Source organism: Heterodontus francisci, chromosome 3 (assembly GCF_036365525.1).
Source record: "Heterodontus francisci isolate sHetFra1 chromosome 3, sHetFra1.hap1, whole genome shotgun sequence".
Taxonomy (NCBI): Eukaryota; Metazoa; Chordata; class Chondrichthyes; order Heterodontiformes; family Heterodontidae; genus Heterodontus; species Heterodontus francisci.
The window spans coordinates 31,082,829-31,097,339 of record NC_090373.1 but is presented as its reverse complement, the minus strand read 5'-3'; the positions used below and the strand labels follow the sequence as shown (position 1 = coordinate 31,097,339).

The following is a 14,511-nucleotide window of genomic DNA, read 5'->3' as shown; positions in this document are numbered from 1 at the left end:
CTAGGCCCAACCATCTTCGGATGCTTCATCAATGACCTTCCTTCAATCATAAGGTCAGAAGTGGGGATGTTCGCTGATGATTGCACAATGTTCAGCGCCATTCACGACTCCTCAGATACTGAAGCAGTCCGTGTAGAAATGCAGAAAGACCTACACAATATCCAGGCTTGGGCTGATGAGTAGCAAGTAACATTCCCGCCTCACAAGTGCCAGGCAATGACCATCTCCAACAAGAGAGAATCTAACCATCTCCCCATGACATTCAATGGCATTATGATCGCTGAATCTCCCACTATCAACATCCTGGGGATAACCATTGAACAGTAACTGAACTGGAGTAGTCATATAAATACCATGGCTACAAGAGCAGGTCAGAGGCTAGGAATCCTGTGATGAGTAACTCACCTCCTGACTCCCCAAAGCCTGTCCACCATCTACAAGGCACAACTCAGAAGTGTGATGGAATACTCTCCACTTGTCTGGATGGGTGCAGCTCCAACAACACTAAAGAAGCTCGACACCATCCAGGACAAAGCAGCCGCTTGATTGGCACCCCATTCACAACATTCACTCCCTCCACCACCGATGCACAGTGGCAGCAGTGTGCACCATCTACAAGATGCACTGCAGCAACGCACCAAGGCTCCTTTGACAGCACCTTCCAAATCCACGACCTCTACTACTTAGAAGGACAAGGGCAGCAGATGCATGGGAACACCACCACCTGCAAATTTCCCTCCAAGCCACACACCATCCTGACTTGGAACTATATCGCCGTTCCTTCACTGTCACTGGGTCAAAATCCTGGAACTCCCTTTCCAACATTACTGTGGGTGTACCTACCCCAAATGGACTGCAGCTGTTTGTGAAGGCAGCTCACCACCACCTTCTCCCGGGCAATTTGCGATGGGGAATAAATGCTGGCCTAGCCAGTGACGCCCACATCCCAGGAACGATTAAAAAAATTAGAATGCTTACTTTATATAATATTGTCCAAAAAAACCAAAAATATTTAGAAATCTTAAAGCTTTAAAATTTTGATCAATCTTACATTAATTGCCATGCCTGGCAACCAATCTAAACAATCAAGTATTTGCCACATCATGTGGCTTTAAAACCATTAATCTAATGGACTGGGCATGAATCACAGCACCTCGGAGAAAGTACATGTACCAAATCGAATAGTGTAAGACCCAATCAGGCAAAGTCCTGCAGGATACAGCGAAGCAACCAGCGCTATTTGTTTTCTTTCATGTAATACTTTTCTGAGCAGGAAAAGGAAGATAAGGCAATGCTCCAAGCTGAAGTTCACCACCTGCGACACGATAACCTGCGGCTTCAAGAGGAGTCCCAGACCGCTGCCGCACAGTTACGGAAATTTACTGAATGGTTTTTCAACACCATCGACAAGAAATCCTGATATACAGACACTGAGGACCTTGATAAAAAGCACTAGATGGAAATTTCATTAACTTCTAGAATGTTATACTAATCTGTTCAGAAATAGGTATAGGTGTTGTAGCTATATTTATGTGTCTAATTCTGTTCATTTGAACACCAATGACAAGAATATAGTTGAACCCAGTGGTTGAACTTGCGAAGAACCTTCGCAGTCTCTTGTATTGTAAAATAGAATCTTGAGACGGTAACTTCAATGTAAAAGGTGCTCTATTTTTTGTAATTAGTTTCTTTTCATTGTCGCAGTGTCATAGCAATAAGACTTTAGTGATACTCGCAGGGCTTTGTTTGGAATTTAGCATAGGTCTGATGGAGCAGGTTTAGACACAGTTACTTTAGGGGAATGTTCATTTGCAGGAATAAACATTGGTGCCTGAAACAAGCAGTGTTCTGATGTTTGATGCTACACTTGCCTTTTGAATGGCTCACTACTTAATCTACAACTTCACTGAGTTTTGTACAGTTCATTTAAGGCTGTAGGATCAATGGTGCACCTTTCTCCATAGAGTGTGTACACAGTGAGTCGGCAAGCCACTTGTACAATGCCAAATTTGTTTATCTTTGTACAGAAGCTCTAAATGAAGTGTCCTGTATTTAACAGTTATTTAAAATTATTTAACCTTAAATCGTTAAATTTATTAAGTTTTGTTTATCTGCACTATGAAAAACAGAGTTTGCTGTAAATTGTGTTGTCTGTAGTTCGTCAGTACAAAGACTGTCATGGTTTGTAGCAAATCTAACATTTGGATGCTGCTAGTATATAATATTCCACGGTTTGTATGCTTTGAGAAATGTGTTCTTTTTAAACTACTTCATTTGAAATGTGACATACGGTTGCTTTTTTAATAAATGTAGGACATAAAGTTAGTTGCTCGATCTTCTATTTTTGTAACAGGTCATGACGTAGAAGGAGCACCTTCTGACGCTACTGGTTTTGGGGCTCATTTCTATGGTTATTTAATCTCTTTAATATGATACTATGTGTTAATACATCAGTGCATACAGAGTGTAGGAGGATGAGGCTTCTGATCTCCCATGGTAAGGCATTGATTGTGCCACCAGGTGAGTTAGCGAGAAGGGATTGGGTTTTTTAAAACCACATAATTGGAAGCGTTTGTGGAAAGACAATCAGCAGCAAAGTTACTATCAATCACTTCAAGAACGCTGTTGACAATAGATCTGAGTAAGCTTGCTTATTTGCCCAGAGCACAAAGACCAGACTGAGAGCCGTAACAACAGCAAAGGGTACTGTTCTAATCCCCACTGTTAAATCAAGGTGTGTGACATAAAGGGAAATAGAATAGAGGCTTTCAGGGCCACATGAATGTGGATTGGCTGAAAACTGGTAGAGGATGCAGAATAAACTCTCACTATTTGGAAATAGGGAGAGTTCAGCAGAAGAATTGAGGAGCTGTGCGAATGGTTGGCAGCGTGGTGCGAGAACAATGGTACCTTCATAAATAACTGGGAATCTCTCTCAAATAAAAAGGGCTAGGACAGGGGAGATGGGGTATATTTCAACCAAGGAGGAAAGATCAAAATGGCAGGTCTGTGATAGGGTGGAAGGCAGGAGTAATTAAATGACAAAAGGAATGATGGCGCAAGGCAAAGGAATCATAATGGTACAATGAAGAAACAGAAGATGGGTTTAGAGGAACTGTAAATGGCAGCAGCATAATCATTACCAGAACCTGCTGTCTGGAAAAAAAATGGGAACGGTGGTCATGATCTGAAGTTATTGAACTCAATGTCGAGGACGGAAGGTTGTAAAATGCTTAATTGAATGATGAGGTGCTGCTCCCCAAACTTCCGTTGAGCTTCAGAGGAACAGTCAAGAAAGCTGAGGACAGAGAGATCAGCGTGGAAGTAAGACACAGAATTAAAATGGCAAGCAACTGGAAGCTCATGGCCACATTTGTGGACTGAACGGACATGTCCCCTCCCTTACAGTGTGAATAACAAAACCTTTCTGAAGCAGAAAGTGTTCATCAAATAGTTTCCCCATCTTGCAAATAGTGAATAGATTGCGATACACTCTTCTTGTCTCATGAAGCGATTCACATCAGCGCCCTATGGATGCCATGGGCCACCTCACTTACCCGACAGCACTACAGTGATTTAAGTTGCCAACTCCAGCAGTTAAATAAGCTCCCGCACCACCACAGACATCAGGTTGCCTTATGGAGGCAGCTTCTAAATACAAACAGAAGGCAGACATAGGACAGGGGGTTGGTTTGTGGCTGGACCTTTTCTTTGGTGGTTAATCAAAAACTGCTACTGGCTTTAAAAACTGCACTTTTGGTGTCTGATTCACATTGGCTGGAAATCCAAACCTCCCAGTCCAAAGTCAGAAAAGTCCTGAGCTTAACCCAACCACTGATGCTCCCATTAGCCTTTAGAGAGGCCCACTTGTTTCTAAAGGATACTGCACTGTAACCCAAGGAATCCATCTGATTGGCTGTCTCTACGCCATCAATAACCCACAAAAGATTCACTCGCACCTTCTATGTGCTGATGATGTTGTTGATCCCCCAGTGCTTTGATTGGTAATGGTGTTTCATTGCATCTGATTTCTTCATTTGTAAGCCTATGGTCTGACTATTTATAGGAAGACTCACAAAGTCTCAGCATCAGCTTTCAGTAAATATTCAAATACGAATCTGGATCCTTTGAATCATTATACTCCAAACTCTTCCAACGAGTATAAGAGGAGGAGGCTATTCAGCCTCTTAACCATATTCTGCCATTCAATTAGCTAATGACTGATTTGTACCTCATCTCCCATCTACCCCACCCCCCCCCCCCCCCCCCCCCCCCCCATACAGCCTTTGGTTCTATATGCTGCAAATACTGTGAAACCAGTTTACACATTACCTATGTAATTCCCATTCACATTGCTGGAACACAATATATCTGAGAACGTTACAGTTTAATTTCCCCTACTCATGCTCCAAGCCAAATAGACAACCCTACTCAGCAGTCAAGCCAAGCCAATCAACCAATGATTTAATTGCAGGTTTATCACAAACTAAATGGAGATGTAAAGTGATTTTCTTTCTTGCTCTGTATCCCCTAGACACTAGTTTAGTTAAATTGGGATTTTGAAGGAGATTAGATTCTCAATGTTAGTAGAAAATGCTGGCCCTAAAAAGCAATTATAAAAATTCCTGAGGAGGCAGAATTGTGACCTTGTGCATTCCACTGCGATGTAATCACTACCACACACACTCCTGGGAATAGGCTGCCTGAAGCAAGGATGGAAGTAAGTCTCACTTCTGTTGTCGCACAGGTCCTATAATTATGGAGCACCTGCAGTTCAGTGTTGCCAGTGGAAGGAGCACAAACATATTCCCGACCCATTACTGTAGAGAGAAGCTAGGATTGTAAAGTGTTGCTGAAATAGGAAGATCATTTATTGTTGTAAACTCAGTAAAATAAAGGGACTTTGATCACACATCGGACAAGTGAAACAGATTTAAGATTAACAAATCTGAGCCAGACAATATCCTAGGGTGAGGAATTTGGCTACCATACCAGAGAAGCCAGGAATCACTAGGGAGATTCTGCAGGACTAGGAAGGGACAATAGGCAAAAAAGGAAAACAAATTAAACCTAGGTAACTGTACATCAATTAATATCAGTAACATGAATGGTTTTGGGGTATGCTGAAGAGGGGCCTATATAGTAAAGCTTAGTAGGAAACAGCCAGGATGCACCAAGAGGGGGAGGTTCCTGCCTGATGATGCATCAGGATATCTTTGAAGAAGATGGTTTATCAGATTTTCTTAGAGATTTTGGCAAAGACACAAATAGAAAGATTCACAGAGATGGGACTGGAGCAGACGTTAGAAAATCCAAAACGCAAAGAGTATTTGTGAGAGGAGTAATGTTGGGGGGTGGGGTGGTGGTTGAGTTGAGCAATGCAGGGGTACATGATCAGGCCCTAGTAGTTTCTAATCGACATTGATAACCTGGAGATTGAGGACCGGATTCATGTAGGGAAACTACAGGGCTTGTATCAGGGACCTTCAGCCACATATAAGGTTCTTGGATCTTCCAGGCAACCCAGGAGTTACTTGAGAGCTGGACTGCGGATGTGAACCATAAGGATTTTTAGTCGCTAAATCTTTGTCGCTCAGAGCTGAGCTGAGACATTTTGCAATGTAAGAGGTAGAGTTCGACCCGTAGGTCTCAGAACTGAAAGTGTGACAGCATCTGAAGCCAAACCTTCCAGTGCTCATTTAAATAAAAACTCTTGTAGTGCAGTCTACAGTGACCTAGGTTTATTTTTTCCTTCCAAATCTTGCTGCACTTCCTTTCCCTGTGGCTCTGCAAGTAACCTCACTTGTGAAGTAAAAGTGGGTAAAATTTAGTTGGTATTTTGTAGCACACCTTTTTCTATTATCTCACTTTAAATGAAATATGTTAATGTCAGTGTGCTGGCTGATCAGGTTAAACTGAGAATGTAGATCAGATTAAAGTCCATGGTGATGAATAATGGGGAACAGTAAATATGTAATTCTAAGTACACAAGGTGTTGTCTCGAAGGCTCTCCGTTCAAGGCTGGTAACACTCCCTTAGCATTCAGGATGGAAAATACTGTGCTGGGAGGATGGAAAACATTGATGGATAGGTCCGTCCAGCTTGTCCCACACAACTTGTGCATCACAATATATACACTCTCCACCCAAACCCAAAAACCATGTGGTGATCTGGGAGAGGCCAAAAAACAGCTTAAAAACCCAGACCAATTCAGAGGAATAAAGATCTGGGAAATTCCCTCCAACACCTTTAGGTGATCAAAACTAGTCCAGAAGATCACTCTAGCCTTATACTTTAATGCACTGCCAGCCTTTTGTACAAGGTGATCTCTGCCCCAGCCAGGGATGGATCCAGCTCTCACTTGAAGGAATTCAGTGAATTGGCGTCCACGCGCAAGTCGGCAGTCTGTTCCAGAGATCCGCTATTCTCTGATTAAAGAACCATCTCCTGACATCTGACCTAGATCTGGTCACATAAAACTTAAAATTGTGACCCAGGTCCTCCCGAACCTGTTTAATTGGAACAAAATATCAACCAGAACACAATCTTACACACCTTGATCAGATTGTCCCTAAGTCTACGCTTCAAGTGTAGAGTCCTAACTCTTTTAGTCTATTTTAATAACTTAAAATTGGGAATTAGTCAAACGGCCTTCCTCTGCACCCTTCCAAAGCCTTAATTCAGGGCCTCAAGAATTCTTAATTTGGCTCTGCAAATGGCAAATGAAATTCACACCGATGGATGGAAGGTGCACATTATTCACAAGATTGTGCATCGTTTGTAGTACTGTGACTACTTCCGGTCACCATGTCATTAAATACATAAAAGCATAATATGGCTTCTCCTTCACCCAGTGTATTCTAGGAAATGCCCAATAATCTTGTATGCCATTTCTTTACAAGATTTTCACTCAGAAAACTGATGTATTAAATATAATTCTGTGATTTTTCTTTACTTCATCAAGATGATAGATGTAAAGGATAATTATTTGATGCTGCCAAACTTCTCCCTCAGAAGGTCCAAAAAAAAGGTAATTTTGTCCAGTTTTGAACTCCATATGCTCAGTGGGAGGTTTGAAATGGTGACCCTGAACACAGTGGTGGTCAGTTTGCTCAGGTGACTGACCACAGCATAAACCTAAAGGATACGCAGCAGCTTCTTCTCAGCACCATTCCGAGTGAGTGCCAGTATGCAGCACAAAGCCATCCATAACTTAACTATTGCACACAGAGGCTATACTGGAAATAGAGGAAAATCATTCCTGGAGCCCTGCTCTTCTGAGATTGGACTAAAGCAAGTACTTGGGAATGACTGGAAGGTATTGTAGGCAGGTGATAGGAGGTCTTACTGTTAACTCTGGGAGCATCAGAAGTAGCAAGTGTTTAATTTCCTGGCATTGGCAACCCTTACAATGAATAAGGATTCACAGCTCACTTGTAAGAAACCAATAAAGCAGAATGTAAAATTTAGAACTGTGAATTAATGAGTGAAGGCTTCTTGGCGGGAGCGCTGGGCTTTGCTGCGACAGAGAGAGACCATGGATACGCTCATGATGGTTTTGTGTGATTAACTGTGTTAAAATAACCAGAGTGGAAGGGTGGGGGAAATATAGTTGCATGAAAAATACTGAGAACAAGGAATTGCAGTAACACTGAATAATTCGGGGAGCGGGATCTGGTTTCTCTCCCTCCTCAGGTACTTAATGTTTGGGGTAACAAGTACATCAGAGACTGACTAGCAAGTGTATTCCAGCTGTGACATGGGGGTACAGCAGCCCCATCATATTTATATACATCTGGATGATTGTTTCTTTGGGGGGGAAAGACCCTCCAGACGAAACAACTGGTCTGGCAGTTGGATAAGTGTTATTCATCATTCACCAGTTAGTGTCTTGGGCCTGATTCTTAACTCCCCTCAGTCATTCAGTAACCCAAGAATATGGGACAACAGTGAGTAGCAGCAGTTCTTAAGATTTATTGGAAATAACTCAAACTTTCCACACAAATTGTAGAAATTCCTTATTAGTATCTTTGGAGATAAAGCACAGATCACATCACTGGGTAATAGTTGCATTTCCTCCCTCCGTCAGACTATTCTGCTCTGTGCAAAGTTTGCTGGTGCTATCACTGTAAACACATACAATTAATAAACAGTTACACCACATCAGTCTGGGTACTTAACAACAACTTTCATTTTTATAGCACTTTCAACATGGGAAAAATATCCCAAGGGGCTTCACAGAGATGTTAGGAAAAAAAGACACTGAGCCAAAGAAGGAGATATTAGGAGTGGTGGCCTAAAGCTCAAAAAGGTGGGTTTTGAGGAGGGTCTTATGGAGCTGGGAAATGAGGAGGAGTTTAGGGAGAATATTCCAAAGCACAGGGCCTAGATGGCTGATGGCATAGCCACCAATGATGGGATGAATGGCAGGGGGATGCACAAGAGGCCAGAGTTGAGGGAAGAACAACTTGTATTTATAAAGTGCCTTTAAATGTAGTAAAGTGATGAAAATTGGGGAGGCATTAAAAAAAAGCCAGGATTGGAGGAACACAGAGATCTCGGAGGGTTGTTGGGCTGAAGAGGTTACAGAGATAGGGAGGGGCAAGGCCATGGAGGAAATTGAAAACAAAGTTAAGAATTTGAAAAGAGAGATTGGGCGGTAGGGTGGGAAGTGGGTTGTAGGAACAAATATCTCCTGAACCACAAGCTAGATGTGATCAGAATTATCAGGGCCAGGCCCTGACTCTTTTACTTTGCTAAGCATGAATAAATTCCTTTGTTTATCCTTTGCTTCTCCAACTTCCAGTTGGAGATCCAGCAATGATCTTGAGAACAGCACAACCCTTATCACTACACAACTTTCCTGCAATGAAGGTTTGCACTGTGACACTTTGGGTCAGATATCTGTGCTGATTCAGCTCAGAGTCAGATATTCTGTCTGGAATCGTCCCTATGCTCTGAGATATATTGTCCATATCTATTTCGGGTGCATCCATCATTCCTGGCCCATAACACAGAGGTCCAAACTGTAATCATTCTCGAAAAGGGACTGAGTGAAAATAAAAATTACTGGCCCAACATTTGCTTAAGATTTGGATTCCAACTGGATCCTCGCATTGATCTGGGTAGAAATGAAGAGTGCAATGTGGGAAAGCTGGAAGGGGCATTGATGCCACATGTGATAGCTGCCTGTGTAGCCACTGTGACTATGTTGCTGTTGGTACAGCTGTGTGATCAACAGCCAATGAAGTGAGACCCAGAGAAATCCATATGTGGAGAGACAAATGAGCAAGGGGGGGGATGGAAATAGAACATCATTCCGAATTCTCAAACAAAGAAACTCGCCATAGAAGGTGTGATGGACAAATCCATGTCCTGGTGCTCCCATGGCACCTACAGTTCAGAACATTGAATAAGGGTCACCCATCTACTGTATTTCTTTCCTACCTTCATTTTTTAAGTCTGGTAGATACGGGCAAGCTACTTCCTCTGATGGGGAAATCCAGAACTAATGAATGCACAAGAGGCCAGAGTTAGAGGAATAGAATTTGGGGTGGTTGAGGGGGTTAACAGAGGAGGTTACAGAGATAAGAAGGGAATAGAATAGGAAAGAGATTTAAATTTAAGGATGGGAAATTTAATTTGTAGTCACTGTGCTTATCCCAGGCATACAAATTCAGATAGGAATTTATGATGAGTGAAGTTGCAAGAGGAGGAAGGCTGCTATCTGCCACTTAGCTTACGTTCCTCCAGAGCTTAGACCCACCTGTGATGTTAATCCCCTCATTCAGATCATTTGTAATGCATTGAAGAGCAGATCATTTGACTGTAATGTTAGAAGGGAAGATGCTCCCCTTGAAGAAGTATTTCACAGAGGGTCTCATCCAGTTCACCTGAGTCTGATGGGTGTCCAGATGGATATTGATTCCTATCTGAATGCTCTGTGACACTTCATCAGTCTCTGCTGTCTGACTCATATAAATTTTATTTTTAACTTCAATTCTTTACTCACTACCTCTCGATCCCATGTGTTACTTAAGGATTGATTAGAAGAGTGATGTCATGAGAGTGCAATTTTAGATTGGAACAACTTTTATTTCCTGGTGAATTCTGCTCTGCATGGGGATCGATAGTTAATACCAACTAAATGTCCTTCACCCAGGAACTTGGTATGAATCTTAAAGCATTGATTTACTGGTAATTACTCAGCCTACCCAGTTTACTCAGACAACCCATTAACTTCATATTACTGCTTCATCTCTTGCCCATAACCAAGTCTTGAATCTGACCACCTGAGGACTGCTGCTTTTTCGCTGCTCCAATACTGATCATGGGCACCAACCAGCTCCATTGTTTCAATAGAGTTGAGGGGCAGTGTGCCCCTTTCCAATAGTGGGAGAAGTGTGCTCCACAATCCAACAATATACTCACTGGGGTGTCTCAGTCTCGCCTGGTGACGACTGATTATTTTTTGTTTGCGCTTTCTTTTTTTGTGAATTTGCTGCTTTTCAAGGGTAAGAGGATGTTTGTGCCATTATTTTGAACACTTAAGAATTGGCATCTAACTCTCCCAGATCAAGCATTGTATAGTTAATACTGGATAAACATTCACTACTCTGGGGTTGCCAACACTGGGTGGACCATATTCCAGGAGGTTTTATCACAAGCTGCTGCCCCCCCATTGGTCACACAACATGCCAATTCTTGTAATCAACAACAACTTGCATTTATATACTGCCTTTAATAAAATGTTTTCAAACAAAATTTGACACCAAGCGACAGAAAGAGGTATTAGGGCAGGTGACTAAAAGCTTGTTAAAGGCAGTAGGTTTTAAGGAGTGTCTAAAAAGAGGAAAGTGAGGTAGAGAGGTTTAGGGAAGGAATTCCAGAATTTAGGGCCTTAGCAGCTGAAGACAGGGCCACTAATGGTGGAACAATTAAAATCACAATTGCTGTAGAGGCCAGAATTAGAGGAGCACAGATATCTTGGAGGGTTGTGGAGCTGGAGGATATTACAGAGAAAGAGAGGGGTGAGGCGATGGAGGAATTTGAAAACACAAATGAGAATTTTAAAATCACAGCATTGCTTAACTGGGAGCCCATGCAGGTCAGTGAGCACAAGATTGACGGGTGAACAGGACTTGGTGCAAGTTAGGACATCAGCAGAGTTTTAGGTGACTTGAAAGTTTTCGGAGGGTAAACTTCCAAAAAGCATTTAATACAGTGCTGTACAACAGACTTGTGAGCAAAGTTATAGCTCATGGAATAAAAGAGACAGTAGCAACATGGATACGAAATTGGCTTAGTGACAGGAAACAGAGAGTAGTGGTTAATGGATGTTTTTCGGGCTGGAGGAAGGTTTGGAGTGGAGTTCCCCAGGGGTCAGTGCTTTTTCTGATATATATTAATGACCTCGACCTTGGTATACAGGGCACAATTTCAAAATGTGCGGATGAGACAAAACTTGGAAACATTGTGAACTATGAGGAGGATAGTGTAGAACTTCAAAAGGACATAGATAGGTTGGTGGAATGGGCGGACAAGTGACAGATGAAATTTAATGCAGAGAAGTGTGAAATGATTCATTTTGGTAGAAAGAACGCAGAGAGACAATATAAAACAAAGGGTTCAATTCTGCAGGGGATGCAGGAACAGAGGCACCTGGATGTACATGTGCATAAGTCATTGAAGGTGGCAGGATAGGTTGAGAGTGCGGTTAATAAAGCAGACAGTATCCTGGGCTTTATTAATAGGGGCATAGAGTACAAGAGCAAGGAAGTTATATAGAACTTGTATAGAACACTGGGGTATTGCATCCAGTTCTGGGTGCCACACTTTAGGAAAGATGTGAAGGCATTAGAGAGTGTGCAGAAAAAAATCATGAGAATGGTTTCAGGGATGAGGAACTTCAATTATGTGGATAGATCGGAGAAGTTGGGACTGTTTTCACTGGAGAAGGTTGAGAGGAGATTTGATAGAGGTATTCAAAATCATGAGGGGTGTGGACAGGGTAGATAGGGAGAAATTGTTCCCATTGGTGGAAGGGTCGAGAACAAGAGGACACAGATTTAAGGCAATTGGCAAAAGATGCAATGGCAACATGGAGGCAGGTTCAATTGCGGCATTCACGAGGGAATTGGATTGTTATTAGAAAAGGAAGAATGTGCAGGGCTATGGGGAGAAGGTGGCAGAGTGGCACTAGGTAAATTGCTCTTTTGGAGAGCCTGCACAGACACAATGGACTGAATGGCCTCCATCTGTGCTGTAACAATTCTGTGATAGAACATGGGAGACCAGCCAGGATTGTATTGGATAGTCTGAAAGTAACAAAAGTCATGAATGAGGGTTTCAGCAGCAGATGAGATGAGGCAGGGCTGAGTCAACCGATGTTACCGAGGTGGAAATAGGCGGTCTTAATGATGATGCAAATATATGGCCGGAAGCTTGTCTCAAGATCAAATATGACACCAAGGTTGTGAACAGGCTGGCGTAGTCTCAAACAGTTGTTCGGGAGCGGGATGGAATTTGTGGCGGGTGCCAAAGACAATGGTTTCGCTCTTCCAAATATTTTGTTGGAGGAAATTTCTGCTCATCTAGTACTGGATGTTAGGCAAGCAGTCTGACAATTTAGAGACAGTGGAGGACCTGTATATGGCTTTCCATCCCACGGTCATTAATGAACACAGTGAATAGTTGAGGTCCAAACACAGATCCTTATGGACACCACCAAAGTCACATTCTGCCAATTAGCGTACCTGCCCATTCTCCCTACTCTGTCTCCTCTGCTCAGCCAATTTTCTAACCAGGTCAATAATTTGCCTTCAATTCCATGACCTTCAGCTTTAGCAAACAGTCTCTTATGCGAGATTTTATCAAACGTCTTCTGGGAGTGAACATAAATAACATCCATAGAAATTGCCCTCTTCAAAAAATTCAATCAGACTCATCAGGCACAACCCCTTTACAAATCCATGCTAACTCCCTCTGATCAGCTGAAAGTTTTCAAGGTATTCAGTCACACTATCCTTATCCTAATAAACTATAGCAATTTCCTGACAACAGATGTTTGGCTAACTGGTCTATGATTCCCTGGTTTCTCTCTCTTCTTAAATAGCAGAGTGACATGCGCAAATTTCCAATTTAAAGAAATGGTTCCCGAATCAAGAAAACTTTAGAACATTATAATTAGAGCATCTGTAATGTTCTCACTTAGTTCCTTTAAAATCCTAGGATGGAAACCATCTGGTCCTGGTCACACTTTCGTGCCATTAATTTCACTATTCCTGTTATCTTTCTTACATTAATTTTGTTGAGCCCCTGTCCCTGATTCAATTTTCAAGTTTGCTTGGGCTGTCTGTCATGCTGTAAATACTGATGTAAAGTACTTATTCAGCATTTATGCTATTTCCTTATTTTCATTGACAAAAATCATTTTCAGTTTTCAAGGGGCACATTTTTTTTATATTCGTTCATGGGATGTGGGCATCACTGGCTAAGCCAGCATTTATTGCCCTTGAGAAGATGGTGGTGAACTGCTTTGCTTCTAATCACCCTCTTTTTCCTAATGTAATTGTAATTTTTTTGTGTTGACTTTGATATCCCTTGAAAGTTTCCTTTCATATTCCTTTTTATAGCTCTTACGATCTGTTTTTGTCGCCCTTTGCAGCTCTTCTATCTGTCCCATTCGCCAGAATCTGTGCTTTTTTTGCATGCTTTTTCTTTTATTTATTTAGAGATACAGCACTGAAACAGGCCCTTCGGCCCACCAAGTCTGTGCCGACCATCAACCACCCATTTATACTAATCCTACATTAATCCCATTACCCTCTCACAGCCCCACCTTCCCTCAATTCCCCTACCACCTACCTATACTAGGGGTAATTTATCTATCAACCTGCAGGTCTTTGGCTGTGGGAGGAAACCGGAGCACCCTGCAAAAACCCACACGGTCACAGGGAGAACTTGCAAACTCCGCACAGGCAGTACCCGGAATTGAACCCAGGTCGCTGAAGCTGTGAGGCTGCGGTGCTAACCACTGCGCCACTGTGCCGCCCATATATTGTCTCTTACCTCTTTAGTTGTCCATGGCTGATCACCTCCCACTGAGCTTCTATCATTTTAGCCATTAACAAGTTTGTCCAGTTTACTGTGAACAGTCTCTGTCTCATCACACTGAAGTCAGTCAGCTTTATCCAAGTCTAGAATCTTAAGCTGTATCACATTTCTCCTTTTCAAACACTGTGTTGAACATTATGATTACTGTTTAATAAATGTTCGCACACCATCAGGCTATTAACTAAATCTGTCTCATTACTAAATCTAAATGGTTCTCGGACATATTGTTGCAGAAAACTATCCCGAATACACAAGAAATTCACTAGCTTTCCGACATGTGCTCGAGTGCTTATCCCAATGAAAGTTAAATTCCCCTATTAAAACTACTCAGCCTTTCCTACTTGCTTGTCTATTTTCAGCATTTACACAAGCTACCACTTCATGTGCTCCAGAACT

The 14,511-nt window shown here is 42.2% G+C and overlaps 1 protein-coding gene across 5 annotated transcripts in view; it reads left to right on the top strand.

The window, feature by feature from the left end:
* Positions 1-2,309, top strand: part of sipa1l2 (signal induced proliferation associated 1 like 2) — a 581,962-nt gene extending 579,653 nt beyond the window's left edge. For all 5 annotated transcript variants that reach the window (XM_068020936.1, XM_068020919.1, XM_068020901.1 and 2 more), the window contains one exon: positions 1,274-2,309. In XM_068020936.1, the coding sequence (XP_067877037.1) occupies positions 1,274-1,420 (147 nt within the window). In that variant the 3' untranslated portion in view covers positions 1,421-2,309. The remainder of the gene's footprint in view (positions 1-1,273) is intronic.
* The last annotated feature ends 12,202 nt before the right edge of the window (positions 2,310-14,511 follow it).